Here is a 17,873-nt window from a genome sequence, read left to right on the forward strand (position 1 = left end):
CAGTCCAGCCCCCGTGAAGCAGGCCCTCCACAGACCCCAGCTTTCCATGCCCACCAAGACCCAGCGCTCACCACCAAGGTGACTTCTTTCCTTCTGCAAATACCTGTAGTTACTCCTGGTTACCTGTACTTGCTGATAACACATAAATACCTGTAGTTACTCCTGGTTACCTGTTTTTGGCAATTACACAGGTGCTGTGTGATCCCTCTTCCAGTGTTGCAGGATCTGCTTCAGAACCATGTTCTTCCTTTTCTCAGCGTGGGTCTCTTACTGTAACGCTGCTCTTGGATACGTGTCCCCTTTCTCATGTCGTTCAGACTGTTCTTAAACTCCTTGGCTTGTGGCTTCTTCAAGAGTGGGGACTCCGCTTTATTCATCTTTGTGTATTCTCTGGTACCTATGCTTCTGAGTAACTTAGCAGGTACTCAGCTAGTATTTGTTCAAATGAATTGAGATACATCCTTCCTGGGGCAGAGTAGGGGGCGGGCCGAGTGTTTATAACTTCCATGGAGCCCCCTTGTGTGTCGTATGTACTCAAATAATTGTCAGTTTGCTTAATGTTTGTATAAACCGCTGTGATGTTGGTAGATGTCCTTTTTATCTTCATGAATAAGAGCCTTTCACATAAAATGTGTTTTTCTACAGCAGAAACGGACCTCAGACGTAATTTCAGTTTCACCTTTCTTTTTCTACAGCAATGTGATTTCTTTTACAAACCCCATCCCATTGGTTGCGGTATATATGCCGGGGTTGAGCGGGTGGGCACCCCCCGAGACACTGTGCCAACTCGCTCTACCAGTGGGGGCCGGGCTCCCCCGCCCCGCTGCCCCCGTGCCTGCTCACCTCCCACATCAGCCGGGCAGCAAAGCTCTGACACCTTGCACAGAGTTTCTTCCCCAGACCCCACCTGCCAGAGGCGGAGCTCGCTGGCTGCCTGGCAGTCCCCCTGCGGGCTCTGAGCTCCACTCGCCCGAGGCGCCTCCCCTTCCTGCCCCACGCCTGCCCCTTCCTCTTGCTCACTCTCCACACGTGGGGCACATTGGAGGTCTTTCAGGTTCTCCGGGGGTGAGGCTTTTGAAAGTGAGAGGTCGGAACTTGGCAGTTTTGCCCTTTCCTGTCACCATGTACTGATGGCACAGAGGCTTAGGTGACTGAAGGCCTTAAGGAAGAACGGGAAGAAGGGTGGAGTTACGGTTACAATTACCTTACTATATTTTTTGGTAAAGATTAGCCTTTTACCATTCTTTCAGTCCCTTTCTGCAGTTTTGTACTTGTAAACATAATGGCAGACCTCATGGTGGTCGTGGACCCTGGAGCCACCTTCCTTCTGACTGGATCACTCGAGGCTGCAAGAGCTGCCTGAGATGAGGTGACGGGGCGGGGGAGATGAGTGCAGCTTCGAAGCCATAGGACGTCTGCATGTGTTCAGGTGGCTCTGAGTCTGGAGAGGGGTCAGGACCAAGGAGGCGGTCTGGAGTGGACATTGCGGGTGGTAACACTGTGGGAATAGCAGGCTTCATCCTGCCAGCCGTATGTGGGCTGTGCTGCTCCCATAGGTATTTCCTCTGTCACATAGTTTTTCGTGAAGGAAAACTTGACTTCAGACCAAGCTGCATGTTCTCTTCTTTCCTCTGTTCTTGGGTCCTTTCTGTGAGCCACAAAGCACTCTAGTAGGAATTGTTTTTCCTGTTTGTTACCTGTGGTCATCCATTCTGAACCTTAGGTGTAGGTCAGGATGGAGTTGGAAGTTAGGAGTGTGTTCAGAGGCTGTCTCCTCATGCCCTGCACGTGCGGGGGCTGCAGATCAGAAGGTTATGGTTGGCAGGCCTGTCAGTCCTGCCGGACCCAGCACGCCCGAGAAAGCCACTGACTTTAGCCAGGTGGAGATTTTGTTTCTATGTGTGGTGAGTTCAGAAAACCTGCAGTTGTTCCACAGGGTATTGTGGGTATTTTAGTGATGTTACAGGGTGCTGCAGCTGGCCCAATCCTATGACAGGCGGCCCTTGACAGTTTCTCACTTATTTCATTTTACTCTCTTCCGCTTTTGTTCCTTGCAAGTGTCCATTTAAATTCTAGGAGTGCATCTCAACACAGTTTACTTTTGCCTGGATTAAAGATGTGGCGTAAAAACGACATTGGATAAGAACGTGTACAGGAGAAATGGAATTTTCATCTCGCTTGCTGAGGGCAGGAGCCGTGTAACGACTGCCCACGCAGGCCTCAGTGTTACCCTCGGGGCAGCACCTGTCGTCTCGTGGTGACCCTGTGTTCGCGAGAAAGAAGAGCTTTCTGGGTGCACTACTGCTGGTGCCTCGTTAAACGGTGCCCTGCCTCTGATTTCTTTTTCCCTCTAAGGTAGGATCAGAAGGTGGTAGGCTTCCCCACACAGCCTTCACACGTCACTTATTTACATGTAAATCCAGCAGCTGTTTTGAAAGTACCCACTGTGTGGACAGCCCTCCTGCAGTGACCCACCTGACACGCTTACCCCTGCTGTGTTCTCACAGGCTTATCTGTGTGTCAGACAGATGCACTCGTGTTATCCTCCACTTACAGATGAGTGGCTCTCCAGGGCCTACCAGGTAGTGTCGGCATCCTCCGTACAGACGCAGAGCCCTGCTCCTGTGGTTCCCGTCTTCTCCCCCGACACAGTCATCACGAGTCACGTGCTTGACTCCCTGTCTCCTGCCTATTGGCTCGCGTCTCTCCCCGTCCACCTGGTTTTAGGACAGTCGCTCTGGTGAAGCAATGCCTGAAAGGGAGCATCGGCTGACTGGGGTTTGGCCTCCGTGTATACATAACTGCTAATGCCTTAGCGTATAAACGCCACACAGTTGAGCTGTTTACGGTTAAAATACTGACGGTGAGGCTTTGCAGCGTTAGAACTGGTCTTTCTGGTTTCTGTGTCCGCATTAGGTGCTCCATCACCTCAGCAGGAAGTGCTCAGGGCTCGGCTCCTCCTTGTCTTCATTCCAAAGCACCTTGAATCCTGTTTCCAAAATACGGCCGCTTTTATTTATGACTTTTATTGGTAAGGCCATACCTTAGCCACATGGAATTAGTCCGTGCTCACCAGCGACTCCGAGTCTGGATTCAGGGTCAGCCTTCTGCCACACTGACTTGTTCCCTAAATTCCAGTTCTTTGGGGAGGAAGAAGAGTTGCTATGTGACTTTCTCTGTTGCTGGAAGATACCCGCAGATTTTGATTCTGCAACCTGTGAAAATCTTCTGCTCTTTCAACACAACCAACTGTTTATTTTTGGAATACAGACTTGGTTTAACATTTGAAAACCGGTGTGATTCACTTCGTTAGTACCACGCACGATGCAGAGAAAGTATTCGGTTGAATTCAGTACCTGTTTGTCGTAAAAAGTCTCGGCAGACCAGGACTGGAAGGGAATTCCCTTAATCCAACAAAGAGTATCTACAACAGAAATCAGACCTGATGGTAAAACAGTGGACGTTTTTCCACTCTGGTGGGAGTGAGTCAGGGGTGCCTTCTTCCACCACTTCCCTTACACTGGAAGAAAAGAATAAAACTGTCATTATTGACAGGTGGCGTGATTGTGTATATGGAAAATCCAGATCTACAGGGCAACCATTAGAATTACTAAGCAAATTTAACAGGGGCTGGTGCAGAGCCAACATACACAATCCAGGTGTACTCTACAGAAACAGTAACGAGTAAAAATAGCCCCCGCATTTTCTGTGTTTACACGAACGTCAAAGGCAAAACGTGAAGTACTTAGGAAAAGCCAACGGCTGGGCCCGGTCTCCACGCCGGCAGCCACAAAGCGTTGCTGACGGGATGCGCTCCGGGGCTGGAGACAGGCTCACTGTTTAAAGATGCCCGTTGTCCGCAGCGTGGTTCATAGGCGCAGCATCCCCAGTCAGCCCTGCAGGCAGTGGCGTGTGACAGCCCGGAGGGGTGAATGGCCTGGGGAGACCCAGCAACGTCAGCCCAGGGAAGCCGGAGCCCGTGTGTGCACTTCACTTCCGGAGCCGGTTCCGTCAGCTCACTGGCGAGCAAGCCCGTTCCTGCTTTGAGGAGTCGGTTGGCGCTACCTCTGGGGACAGTGGGTGTGACAGGGAGGGGCAGGGGGGCTTCTGTGGTCCTGGTGACATTTGCTTTGTGGCCCAGGTGTTGGTTGCCTGGTTTGTTTGAGAATTCAAGTGGCGCACATAGGATCTGTGCTTTGCAGAGTGGTATACTTCATTTAAACTTTACTTTAAGACAGACAGACAGGTGTCAAAGAGATGAGCAGAAACTGACTCCATTACTGGAAAATGTGCTTCATGAGAGAACTGCCCCCAATACTCAGAAAATACGCAGCCTCTGCGTCAGTTCACCTGACCTTGAGCAGCCATGGTGGGTGCCCTGACCTGGGGCTGAGACCTGCCCCGACCCGTGCGGCCTGCAGTGCAGCCTCGGGGCTGGGCACTTTGCAAAGGGGAATGCGGGAGGTGGAGAAGGTCCAGCGGTGGGCAGGCGGGAAGGTGCTGACTGACACTGCCACTCAGGCCCCCGAGTGGGGTGGTGCCTCTGAGAAATGGAGCATTTGATCTTACTGCACTTAAATTCAAACCTCACCCAGGGCCCCAGCTGCTGGTGTGGACAGTGCGGCTCTAGACAGACAGTACCCCGTGTGCGTGGGTGCACAGGGTGAGGGCTCGACGACTGAAATCAGGGAGACGGTGGAAGGTGCTGATGACAGCGAGGGGCAGATAGCCTGGTGAGGGCGCGGGCAGAGAGACCTGAGGGTCACGACCACGCTTCTCTCAATAAGGGAGGTGAGACCTGACTTAAAAAGGGCATGAACATCTGTCCCTTTTCCTGGTTTACTTCAATTTTGTAAACTATGTGAGATACATAATGACATTTAAAATCGCTGCTGTTTACTTTGAGCAACACAGATCCACCCGATGCCGACAGACTGAGTTGAACTTGCCTTGTTAACAAAACCCCGTGGACAGTTGCTGCCTGTCAGTTCACTGTGTGTGGTCAGCACAGGCCACAAATTCCAGAAACACGAGCGATTGAAGGCGAAGGGCGTCTCTGCAGGTTCTCACCAAACGGAGCCCCTGCTGTGTCCAAGAACAGGAAGGAGGTTTGACAGCAGAATAAATATTTTGTATGGGTGTGACCTTAATTTGTAAGAAGTAACAGACTATCAACCCTATGCAGTAATAAGCCATTTTATTCTTAAATGATAGACATTCGTGTAAAACATATCTAGTAATGTTCACAGAACTCAGTGTGATCTTTAAAAATGCGATGACTCATCAGTGTCTAAAATGACCCTGTCTTGGCTTCTCTTTCTTTGCCTTTGCTTTTAAAGAAAGTTTCCCAGTAGGCCCGAGGCTGCAATCCTGTCACTTTCCTGGCAGGTCAGAGCTTTGGCCTTTGCAGCTCCAAGGGTGTCTCTGTGTGCGGAGCACGTCGCACCCCGAGGGCGCAGCGCCTCTGGTTCTCTGCCCGAGTGGCGGCTGCCTCCTCACCTTCTCTGTGCGTCTTGTCTCCACAGCTCGACCACGTCGACCCCAGGGCTGTGCAGCTGGGTACCCTCCTGGTCCGCGGCCTCACCACCCTGGTGCTGGTCAACAGTGCCTGCGGCTTCCCTTGGAAAACGTCGGACTTCATGCCCTGGAATTTGTTCGACGGGAAGCTGTTTCATCAGAAGTACCTGCAGTCTGAGAAAGGGTACACAGCAGAGGCGCTTGTGGAACAACACGTGAGTTCACAGTTTTCTTTACGCTTAGAAAAAGTAGGTTTGAAATCAGTTGCTCAAATGCATCACGAAAACTCAGAGTCCTCGGCTGGAGGTCAAAAGGGTCCGCAGCACTTTCTGTCCTCACGGTCATTTTACTTTCGGAACAGACCCCAGAAGTCTGCTCTGAGGAGCCGCAGATCCCAGGCTTTGAAATTGACCCAGAAGTCCGTGAGGCTGCTGGTGCCGGTGGTCTCCTCCGCTGTGGTTGTGCCTCAGGCCTCAGGGTCAGCGTTGCTGAAGCTTCTGCCAGAACCTGTGAGGAGGCGGGCGAGCAGCGTCCTGCCCGGTCTCACACATTTTGAATTTTCGAGTGCTTTCGCTGCTTTTCCCCTTTTTGAGTTAAGAATGCACGTTCCCTGCAGAGCTGCCTCTGCAGACATCAGACTAATTCAATAGGAGCGGTGATGATTTGTTACTTGAAAATATTCCCTGAAGGCTGACAGTTTAGTTGGGGTCATTGGCTGCTGTTCTGGCTTTGTAAGTACAACTGCTACACGGTTCCTGGAAGATTTCCAAGCCGGGCCCCGGCCAAGCTCATTTGGAACGTGTGTTAATACCCACAGGACCCTGTGATCAGCGAGAGCTGACTGTCTATGACAGGTCAGCGCTCCACGCCTTCACATCAGATGGAAAACATTACTGACTGATGTGCCGGTAGTGCTGCTTCACACACAGACACAGTCCAGGGCGTCATAGGAATGTAAGTGTTCAGAATTTAGAAGCAGCCACAGTTATGTAGTCAACAAAAGCAGAGTACTGACAAAAATGTCCTGTAAGTGTGGCCTTAGTACCGAATCAGTGAAAGGTAACAGTAGGCCGGGCTCATGGCCTGCACATCACCCATCACGGACCCCTCCCTCCTTTCCTTCCTAATGTCTTGACCAAGTACAAAATGATTACAGGTTCACACTCACTGCTTTAAAACAAGTTAGGGCAGATAGGATCGAATATTCAATAGTACAGATGAGGCTGGAAGGGAAGGTCACATGTTAATTTGTTGTCTGTGGCCTTGCTCTTTCCACTTACTGTCTTACAACCAAGAGGAACTGAGGTGATAACACACTACCGGCATGGATGTTTTAGGTATGATTGTGTGTTAGGGCCATAGATGTCACAGTAGAACTTGAAGGCCCTTTTGGAAATGCTTGTATAACCTACAGGGGACAGAGAAGGTGTAGCTGCCACTGTCGCCATTCCAGGGCATGCAGGAGAAGATCAGTTTCTAAGAACATCTTGCTGAGTTGCAGTGTGGAAGGGAAGCTGCAGCCGTGCTCGCCCACACCGCTGCAGTGTCCTTGGGCACAGTATACTGTGTAGTTTCACTCACGTAGTTGCGTCTCCCGAGTGCCTGCCTGTGTCTGACACTGCTCCGCCCCATCTGGTGTGTTTGCAGAGGTCCTGGCTCACCAGATTCCATGCCCTGAAGTCAGTCGTGTGCAAGGCCTGCATGAAGGAGAACAGACCCATCGTCAGCAGGCGGCACTGGCGTTCACACCACTCAGGTGGGTCCCAGCCTCTCGGTCCCGGGAGGGGCCCCACTGCCACGTGCAGCTGCAAGGAGAGGCTGATAAAATTGGAAGAAGAAACAAAATTAAGATGATAGTGTGCTGCTGAGCGGTTTAAGTTCTGGTCCCCGTAGGAGGGAGTTTTCAAAGGGTTCATGTGCTGAGAGTTAAGGACCCTCCTCTGGGGCTCAGCCTCCTTTCCAGGAGGCCCTGAAGTACACACGCCGCTGGGCTGGTGGGCCTTTATTTGACAGAGGTTTGGACTTATTTTTTCTCATGATAAAAGTACATGAGAAAACACTTAGAATATAAAGAAAATAATTAAAAATGAAACCCAAATAACCTTTAATTCTGTCTCCTGAAGGTAACAGATGATGACAGATGTTTTCCTGTGTTTTCGTCTCATTATGATTATACTCTGCATGCTTGTGTGCTCTGTTCTCCTCGGCACTTGACTTCCAGCGTGATCGTGGTCACGGTGGTCAGGCTCCCCTTAAACAGAAGCCCCACCACCACACGCACTGCCTTTGCGTCGTAGCCCCCCGCCTCAAGCTTCCGTTTTTTCTCGTTATACTTGATGCTTTTCTGTGTGTTGTTTCCTTAGGATAGAGTTCCGTTGTTCACAGAATTATAGATCCAAACATAATTGGATTTTAGATAAGTGTTGCCAACTTGTTTTCTAAAAACACACGGTCACTTCACACCTTCACCAGAGGGGTTAAGAGTTCCTGTTTCATGCATTCTTGACACCACTTAAAAGTTTGTTTTTCTGACTAATTTGATAGATGAAAAAGCCTGTCTCCTTGATTGGGTGCTGCTTTGTTTATCAGTGAAGTCGGACATCTTGTTCAGTAGCTCATTGTGTTGAGTTCATTTTTAATCACGTTCTCATGTCCTCGTTTGGGTAGGATCTATACCTGTAACTGTAGCAGCCCCATTTTTTCTTGATGGAATAGAGAATTACCCCAAATTCCTACTCCCCCAGACCGTCTTGACTTCTGCTCACACCAGCCCTGCACGTTTCGCTCCGAGAGACTTTGTGCCATGAGGTCGGTGAGGCCTCAGGTCGCGTCCAGCTGCTGCCGGTCAGTGCTGTGTAAAGGGGCTTCCGGCCCCTCCCCACTCCTAATGGTGACAGAGTCCCTCCTGGCCTCGCCCCCTCTCCATCCTTTACCTTTCTCCAGCTGCCTGGAGATAGGCGGCGTTTGAGACCCCAGAGCAAAAGTTTATTCCTTGCAGAAGAAAGAGGCAGCGTTCTCTCTGTGGCCCCTGTTCCCCACATCTGTTGGCAGCATGTCACTCAGGCCGTCTGCCCTGTGAGCACCGCACCAGGATTCCTGTCACTAGTGAGATGGTTAGCAGAGCAGTGACAGGCTGGCTGCAGACGTGCAGATGGCAGGGTGCAGGCTTTGTCAGCTGCAGCAGTCACTGGGATTTGGATGCCTGAACCTCTTTCTGCATTTCAGAGTCTGACACTCAGGCTTAAGAGGGCTGTACATGTGACAAGTTTTCTTGAGAGCCCTAAGACAGCCTGTGGTTTCACAGAGGTTAATGCTGCAGTACGGTCACTCCTAATACAGACAGGAAACTCTGTGATCTCTTTCTGGTGAAGTGTCCGTAAGATGGCAGACCTGGGTGATCCTGTCGAGTTACTCCAGATTATGGAAGAAACGGTTTCAGCAGATAATCATGAGTCAATTTACGTGATTTGGAAACTGCTCCTTTTTTCTCTCCTCGATGTCATCATTTTCTTCACAAATACAGCCTGATATTCTGTGGTTCACTCCCCTGGGCCCCGGTGGCTCGCCAACACCGCACAGGTTCTCGGTGGCAGAGCCCAGCCCCTTGGCCCCAGCCCAGCGTCCTTCGGTCACCTGCACGCAGCCGCTGTCTCCTCCTCCCGGGACGAGCTGGTGCCGTTGACACTTGCCGGTGCCTTTCAGGCCGCTCCCCGCCCTCAGCTGGCAACAGTGTGCGTGGAGGGCAGGGGCCTGGGGCTGAGCCAGTGCGGAGCCGCCTGCCCGTGTCCTCAGAGCGCTGGTTCGCCCCTGTGGCTGGTGCCGGGCAGGCTTGGCCTCCTTTCTTTATGGAATAGTGTGAGGTACCAAGGTAGTGTTTAGAATCACATTTAAATATGTACTTAGACTTGCTAGTACTGAATTCTAGTAGAGACAGACAGAAGAAAGCGTCAGGGTTTAGGAATTTAGAAGAATTTAGAGTGAGCCGATTGCGTGCCGATGAAGTTTGTGGGGAATTGGGAGGAGAGGGTGGCCTGGTCAGGCCCACCATGTCCCAGAGCCCCGCGTGCTGGTGGCCAGCAGTGTGGGCCTGGGCCTGTGGCCGCTGCCCAGGGCAGCTGCCCGAGGAGGCAGAAAGGAGAACTTACTGCCCGGCTTTGAGGGACCTGACAGGATAGCCTGCTCGTCCCCCCCACAGACTCTCCTGGGAACAGGTTTAAGTGCAGCCCTGAGCCAACCCGGCCGCGGTGCCGTGGCCCCAGCATCTGCATTTTTCAGGGGCTTTCCCTGTGATGGTAAGGACGTTAGAAGTTTGGGAGCTGCCAGCCCAGGGTCGTCTTGCTCTACTCTTAAACACGACTGCCATTTGGAGTTCTGCGTCTGGTAGCTGCTGACGTGCTGATCACGTGTCCCCACAGGGCAGAGGGGCCGACAGGGATCCAGCGACCACAGGATGAGCTCTGGGTACAGCCGGTCTGGCCAAGGACAGCACTGGAGGGACCAGGGGCCAGGTAAGAGGCAGGCGGGGTGGCGGCAGTGTTCCGGAGACTGCCTCGCAGCTGTTTTGGAAATATGTTGTATGTTTACAGGTAAATAAACAGATAAATGTACTGATAGATCTGATTGCTTTGCCTAGTGAAGTGGAGACGTAATTGCCATGCTCGGTGCTAGCCTGCCTCTGCTCACCGCTTTATTCATTTTCTGTCAATTTATTCATCTGTTCAAGACCCAGTTTTTTGTAATTTACTCAAAGGAAGGCTCTTGTAAAGGCTACATATACATACACCCTTCTAATAAGAACACAAACACATTTTCTTATGTTCTATGACTTTTTTTTTTTTTTTTTTTTTTTGCGGGCCTCTCACTGTTGTGGCCTCTCCCGTTGCGGAGCACAGGCTCTGGACGCACAGGCTCAGCGGCCATGGCTCACGGGCCCAGCTGCTCCGCGGCATGTGGGATCTTCCCGGACCGGGGCACGAACCTGCGTCCCCTGCATCGGCAGGCGGACTCTCAACCACTGCGCCACCAGGGAAGCCCTATGACTTGGTTTTATACGTAAGAGCCTTAACAGTGTGATCTGGGAAGTAAGATGAATCCTTTGCTTCTTATGTGTGTAATACAGATACCTGGTTTGAACGCATAAAGATGAATTTAGTACGTTGTGGCCACGTGGACTCCGAGCCAGGCTGTGTGTGGACTGCTCGTCCCGCGGTGGCCTGTGGGGGGCTGAGTTCTTCCCACTGGTTCTTGGTAGAATCTGCACTTACCTAATGTTAGGAGTCTGTTGGTCGGTTCCGTGAGGCCAGAGTTTATTATGACTGTTCCGGAAATGCCCATCCCTGTGGGGAGAGGAAAGCTTCCCAGAGTTAGACTCACAGTTGCTGCAGCTGTTCCTTTGAGCTTACTTCACCTGCAGTCTCTGCCCTCACAAATGACGCCACCCTCTGTCACTTGAAGCTTCCAGGTGGGCTGGTTGAACAAAGTGAGTAAAGTTCCACCTTCTTAGAGTCCCTGGTCCATTGTTGGGACGGGGTTACTTCCGCCCAGTGCCAGCTAAGTCATCTGAACGATCACGTAGTGCCGTGTCACTGAGCAGGGAAAATACCTCCTTTCCATGACTTCACAGCGAGAAGGTGCTGAGGTTGACTCAGTTGCAGACAGGGCACCCGGAAAACCATAGGCAGGTCTGTGTACGCTCTGGAATCCGAAGGTGATAGCAGTGCTGTGGACTCATGGCCGAGGGCGCAGCCCCTCAGACACTGGGCTGGGGGGCTGTCCATCCGTCACACCTGCGTCGTGCACAGGGACATGCTGCCGATGGCACTCATCCGTCAGCCCCATCCCCCTCTAGCTGGGCAGTGGGACTGCTTGGAAACAGGCAGAATTTCAGCTTCTGACTCTTGAGAACGATGGGCCTTCCTCAGGGGAACCAGGGGGAAGGTATTTCTGAGAGAAGGAGGACCCTGGACAGATATGCGGAGGCCTGGAGGGAAAAAGGCGGGGCTCCCCTCCCCCCGCCCCCACTGGGTTACACGAGGGGTCCGAGGAGAGGGGCAAAGCCGTGCACAGGGGGCCACAGCCGCGGAGGAGCAGGGGCGGCCCTTACCCGGCCGTGCTCTCCCCTCGCGAGGGCCACACAAGACGCCCTTGGTGTCCTGAGCAGGGCGATGCCAGGAGGGGCGGCCGTCAGGCAGCAGACTGTCATCCACATGCCCAGAGCCCGCGGCCTTCAGTGCGGAGCCGGGAGGAAACGTCGTGCGGTTCTGACTGGGTTTGGGTCTCGGTGCTGGCCCTGGGGCCTCGAGGCCTTGTGTGGTGGGCTTGGAGCCGGGTGGGGGCCCGGATCCCCCACTCCAGATACGAGTGCGATGCTGGTCCCCCTGGAGTCAGGCCCGCAGCAGAGCGCGGAGGGCGGGGGAGCTGAGGGCCATCTTTAGCTGCCTGGCCCGGCATGGCCAGGGTCAGCCCTCCCTCCAGAGTCCGCTCCCAAAGCCAGGAGACAGGCCCCTGCCAGTGTCTCTCCAGCCGTCTCCCTTCCCCCCACCACCCTGCGCTCCCCATCGGGGCCTGATGTTCTGTGAACGGCCACCTTCCCTCGCCCCTTTGGCTCAGGCCTGTGCCCTCTCCTTCCTGCTGGGCCTCGGGTCAGGAGAGCCAGGGTGGGAGGCTGCAGGTTGAGACGGGCACCGGGTGGGAGAGGCTGTGACCTCGGGCGCCTGCGGGGGAGCACTTGGCCAGCACCAGGCCATCCTCTAGAGGGCGTGTCACCTCGAACAGCTCCTGCACCACCCCTGGGCCTCATCACTGGGTGTCCGGCCCAGGTACCCCTAGTGTCCTTCTGGCTCTGAGCCCCGAGGTCCTTTGCTGCTGCTTTTTCACGCTGGGACAGTGGCCCTGCAGAGTGCGTAAGAGGCAGACCTGTGTCCTTGGGACGCACCATCGGGTGCGGGCCTCGTGTTGCCCCACGCCGGGTGGCGTTGGGCCTGGTGCGCCCTTGAATTTGAAGCCTGTAGAATAGTACACGCTACAGACTTTCTTTTCTTACTTCACTTGGGTCCAGACAGGCAGAAGCTGTCTCGAAACCTGGGTCCACCACCTGCCAGAGGCCTGGCCTGAGCAAATCACAGATCCTCTGGGGCTGTTTCCTGACGTCTGACCTGGGGCCGGGCTCTTCCTGCAGGCTGTGCTGAGGGCTGGAGGGAAGGCACCCGTGGACCTGGCCTCTGGTGGCCCCTACGCTGTCCTTTCTGAGACCTTGTTCCTCTCCTGCTGTTAGCTCTAGTGTTTCCCTTAATATTTTCACGTTGACCTGTTTTATTAGAGTTATTAGTTTATTAGAGTTGTTTTTCTATTAAAAAGCAAACAAAGTCAACTATACCTCAGTTAAAGCTGTTTTTTAAAAATAAAATAAAGGAAGGAAACAAAGCAAGGCTTGACTGTGCAGGCTTGGCCTGTATGAATTCAGCCATCACTTGACCACAGGACCAGAAGCCATTGCTTAAACACCAAGTCCTCTCCAGGACATTGCCCTCAACCTGGTCAAAGTTTCCTCTGGTTGCCGGCCAAGGGCCAAGGAGAAAAGGTCGTGAATGTTGGCTTCGTCCTTACTTCCTTGGGATGGCATCAGGAGCATGTTAACATTGAAGGAGAAACAGTTTTCCTTGGATCTACAGTAAACAAAGAAGTTTCTTCAAATTCTGTTGGCAGACAGGAGTAGTGTCTGGCAATTTCTCCTCGTGCAAATTAGAAAAACAGAGTGACTTCCCTTAGGGCGGAAGCGTAGACGCTCACCATCAGCCCTGGTTCCCTGCTGGGGAGGAATCTTCCTCTTGAGACCCCACGTGACTTGACAGCTGGCCCCCTGGGGAGTGACAGGAGCCCTGCTGGCCGTGCAGAGGCCCAGGTGCTGCCCGCGTTCACGTATCCTACATGTGTGGACTGGGCCCTGTGGAGGTTGAGGTCAGGCTGAGTGGTGTTGGTGAAGAGAGCAGTGGACGGACGCAAGCCTGAGAGTAAGCAGGTCAGTGCAGAAGGACGGGGACACCCGGACGCTGAGGGCCTCTGGGAGGCTGGGGGCGGCAGCGTCCCAGTGGGACTGGACCAGAGCACTGGCAGGCAGCTGGTGACTGGAGAACGAGGGGCTCCTCGTTGGTCTGGCGGGCTTTAAGGTGCTGGGAGGAATGATTCAAGGAAGTGGTTGGGTCTGGGGGAAGGAGGGTGAAAGGTTGTCACCTGCAGGAGCACAAGGCCAGGTGTTGCCACCACCTTGGGCTGATGAGAGGGGTCGAGGACGCATGCCAGCAAGGCCTGTGCGTGTCTGCTGAGTCTTCCCACCTGGTCTCGGGCTTCGGGCACGTTGGCAGAGCAGAGGCCCCCGGGGAAATGTGCTGTCTCTTCCCTTCTTCCTCCTCTGCCAGAGACCTGAGCTCTGGGCCCCACAGGTCTCACTACCAAACCTCAAGTGCAGGTCACAGGACCCAGGTCGGTACGTGGACTTACGGAACCGTTGACTCAGGGAATGAGGCCAGAGGTGCAGCTGCGACTCCTCTTTCAGGTGTCGGTGGTTCCCGAGCTGGTGCCGGTGCCTCCGGGGTGTTTTCCCTGTAGACCCAGCACGTACGTCTGATAAGGGGTCTTTGAAGGAAACCCCTGCTCTGTCGGGGCCGCAGTAGCCACACCAAAGTCAAGGGGTGCTAGTGCCAGAGGGCTGGGGCTGAAAAACTTCCTCTGGGGGGGCCGCAGATCAGAGGCAAGTTGAGGTGGTGAGCGCTGAGTTGGTGTCAGGCTTCGGAATTGAGGAGTAGGTGGTGGAAGTTCCGACAGGACACACATGAACAGCCGGAGTGTGAGCACTTGCGTGTTGCCTGACGTGGAGAGTGCTCAGAAAATGTTACTGCAGTGCACGCATGTTTCCTAGTTGCAGATGTTTTCATATAGTATGTGTTTCGTACACACACACACAAACACACACATTTGTGTACATAAAGTCTTTTATTGGGACAGGAATATGTTTTTTCAGGTTAGGTAATCCACTTTTTCAGTTTTATGCTATGATTGAATTATGTCATCTTCACTTGGCCAGCACATTTTTTGCTGGGTATTGTCTACTTTTGAACTCCTGTTTTAGTATTTTTTGGAGATACTAAGGTAGTCCAAGCAGAAGGTTGTCACTATTTCCAGGGCAGAGTTAACAGGCAAAATTCTTCCTATTGGTGAAAAACTAAGAATGCCTCAAAATGAGAGTATTCAGTTACTGCCCAGAAGTTGGGAGATTTCCCACGGCCGCCCCCTGGCCTGATGAGAGGCGAGCCGTTCCATTTGGGCCTGGCCGGCCGAGAGAGGTGAGAATCACAAGCCTGTGAGACCTTTCTGGGCTGAGATCCAGTGAACTAGGGGTGGGGACCCTGGACCAGCAGAGGTGTGAACCTCCCCTCACTAAGGGGGTGAACATCAAAGCTTTCGGAACTTTTAAAATGCTAGCCGGCAGCTAAAGTGAGAATGGTTTAACCTCTTGCATGCTGTTGGTGAGAAATGATGTGTTAAATTCCACAGTCAGTAGCCACAAATTTGCCTGTGATTTCTTCAGATTTTCACTTCTCTGTGGTAATTCTGTAGGAGGCCTGGGCTGTTGTAAAGCTGCCTCCGATCATCTGTGATAACAAGGGTGGGGCCTGGAAACCTCATTCTGGCCACTGCTGTGACCTCCTGCTACCCTCCTGGGGGTGTGGGTGACGAGACTGCCCATCATCCGTGAGCACGGCGGAAGGTGGGCAGCAGCCCCATGGGCAGGGGCAAGGAAGCCCTGGGCTCTGCTGCGGAGGGAACCACACTCGCGCTTTTCCGCATCAGCGGAGTGTGCCGTGAGCTGTCTCCACGTGAAGGGCCATTTCCAGACTTCACTGACAGCAGCGGCTGCGCAGGCGCAGCGCAGACGGTTGGAACTGGAGTTGAGGGGAGCAGGTTTGACGCTGCTTCCTTGCACTCACAGGGCTGCCTCTTAATTAATTGCTTCCTACTTTAATGGAATAATTATGGTGGCCAAAACGGAAAAGAGAATAAAGTTCTGGCCCCAAGTATAACTCAGGTGTTGTTTTTATACATACTTAGAAATGTGCCATTTTTTCTGTTTGAATTTTAGAGAAATTTGATTCTGAATTTTTGTTTCATATTTATTTGGTGCAGGAAGTAGACAGTATGACCCTGACCAATGGAGAAGATATTAATCATCTTCTGGGTAAGTCCACCACTTATATCTTCAGAACAAATCAGTTTTATCAAAGGTTGAAGTACAATATCTGTCTTTATAACATACATCTTTCATGTCAAGTGCCAAACTTTAAAAGAATTCAGATGTTAAAACCTCCCAACAAGGAGCTAAGTTAACTTGGTTTCAAGATGAGTTTGCCTCCTTCAGAAAAAGTGTGCACAGAAAAAGATGCAGAGTCTGGCCATGAAACCCAGCACCCTCCTTCAGAGTGAAGTAATCAGACAGTGCCTGTCTTCTCTGAGGAGGGGCTGACCTGTGGCTTCTAGACCCAGCATCACGTAAAGAGGACAAACATCCTTGTCAGTCTTCTCCCTCGTATCATATAAGAAACACCTTTGTTGGCTTATTTTTAGACATTGTACCTGATTCCATGGCCCCAAACGGTCATTGTTAACATTTTCATTCCAGTGTCTTCATCTGTGATGTGGGTATGGTTGGTTTCTTTTAATGAGTGGGAATCTCATTATATCCCACTTTTTCTAACTTTAACACTAGATAGTGAGGATGTTTCCCAAATGATCTTGTCTTTGAAGACATGATGTCTACTAGCTATGTCATTTTCCAGGAATTGTTTTCTAATTATAAATTCTAACCTAAAGTAAAGTTTCCAACCATATCTTCTGTTGGTCCTCAGAAGTGTTTGTATAGCGAAAGAGGCACCAGCTTCCTTCTCACCTTCCTGGTGGGAGAGGTAACTGCGTAGTCTTGACACAGCGTGAGACTCGTGGTTCTGCTTCTGTTGTGTCATCCTTTTCATTTTGCACTTGTTAGGCTCAAGCCCAGAGCCTGTGCATGTGAAGACACACCCGGGTTCTCAGCAGACATCAGGCATCAGACAGGAAGCCTAATTTATGATGCCACTAATGAGTGGTACATTTGTTGCTCTTTGTCTGTGAGCCCTGCAGGGCTCTTGTTGTTAAAAAATATCTTAAATGAATCCAAGTTCAGAGAAATTCTTTTCATGGAGGAATTTTCAGATAATCCAAAAATTGAAATAGTAAGCCCCAGATTGTTCTGAACTCAACCCCTGAGGTTTTGATAATAGAAGAAAATCTAGATTAGGGGTTAGAAGACAGGCCCTTCATTAGCAGCTGTCTCCCTTTGGCCTGGAGCTGCTGTGACTCCCAAGTCCCCTTCTGGGCCACAACCACGACTCGGGAGAACCCCAGCACTCTCAGACATGCTCACCAGCGCTCATGAGACGTGTCCTTCAGTTGACGTCATTAAAAACAAAATAAACCCTAAACGAATCACAGTTCAGTTTGTAACTTTGCACCTGATGCTTCACCCTGACCGACAGCTCTGTGTGCATAGCTCCTGACTTTGTCTTGTGTTTGAATCCCATCTGGTATTTACCAAAAAGGGATATAGTCTCCCGCTATTTTAATACATGTATGTCTCTTACGTTTGAAATATCCTCACCACTTCCTGCTGGTCCTTCTTAAGGACATCTGCATGTCTAGTCACTTTTCATTCAGTCTTGTAGGACCTACAACCTTATTTCCCAGCTTTGGAAATAGATCTTTTTTTCCATGTTTCCTGATGGGAGGGACCGGTCGTGGGTAGAGCTTGGTGTAGCTCTGGTGGGCAGAGCTCAGTAAAACTTTAATCCGCTTGTCTGCTGATGGGTGGGGCTGGGTTCCCTCCCTGTTGGTTGTTTGGCCTGAGCTGACCCAACACTGGAGCCTACCTGGCTCTTTGGTGGGGCTAATGGCAACTCTGGGAGGGCTCACGCCAAGGAGTACTTCCCAGAACTTCTGCTGCCAGTGTCCTTGTTCCCGTGGTGAGCCACAGCCACCCCCCGCCTCTGCAGGAGACCCTCCAACACCAGCAGGTAGGTCTGGTTCAGTCTCCTATAGGATCACTGCTCCTTCCCCTGGGTCCCGATGTGCACACTACTTTGTGTGTGCCCTCCATGAGTGGGGTCTCTGTTTCCCCCATTCCTGTCGAAGTCCTGCAGTCAAATCCCACTAGCCTTCAAAGTCTGATTTTCTAGGAATTCCTCCTCCCGTTGCCGGACCCCCAGGTTGGGGAGCCTGATGTGGGGCTCAGAACCTTCACTCCAGTGGGTGGACTTCTGTGGTATAATTGT

The 17,873-nt window shown here is 52.0% G+C and overlaps 1 protein-coding gene across 2 annotated transcripts in view; it reads left to right on the plus strand.

The window, feature by feature from the left end:
- Positions 1 to 17,873, plus strand: part of FAM120B (family with sequence similarity 120 member B) — a 70,328-nt gene that overhangs the window by 45,812 nt on the left and 6,643 nt on the right. For both annotated transcript variants that reach the window (XM_082668860.1, XM_082668861.1), the window contains 4 exons: positions 5,526 to 5,732; positions 7,165 to 7,273; positions 9,933 to 10,025; positions 15,697 to 15,748. In XM_082668860.1, coding sequence (XP_082524986.1) covers positions 5,526 to 5,732; positions 7,165 to 7,273; positions 9,933 to 10,025; positions 15,697 to 15,737 — 450 coding nt within the window. In that variant the 3' untranslated portion in view covers positions 15,738 to 15,748. The remainder of the gene's footprint in view (positions 1 to 5,525; positions 5,733 to 7,164; positions 7,274 to 9,932; positions 10,026 to 15,696; positions 15,749 to 17,873) is intronic.

This window comes from Grampus griseus (genome assembly GCF_964374135.1).
Source record: "Grampus griseus genome assembly, chromosome: 13".
Taxonomy (NCBI): Eukaryota; Metazoa; Chordata; class Mammalia; order Artiodactyla; family Delphinidae; genus Grampus; species Grampus griseus.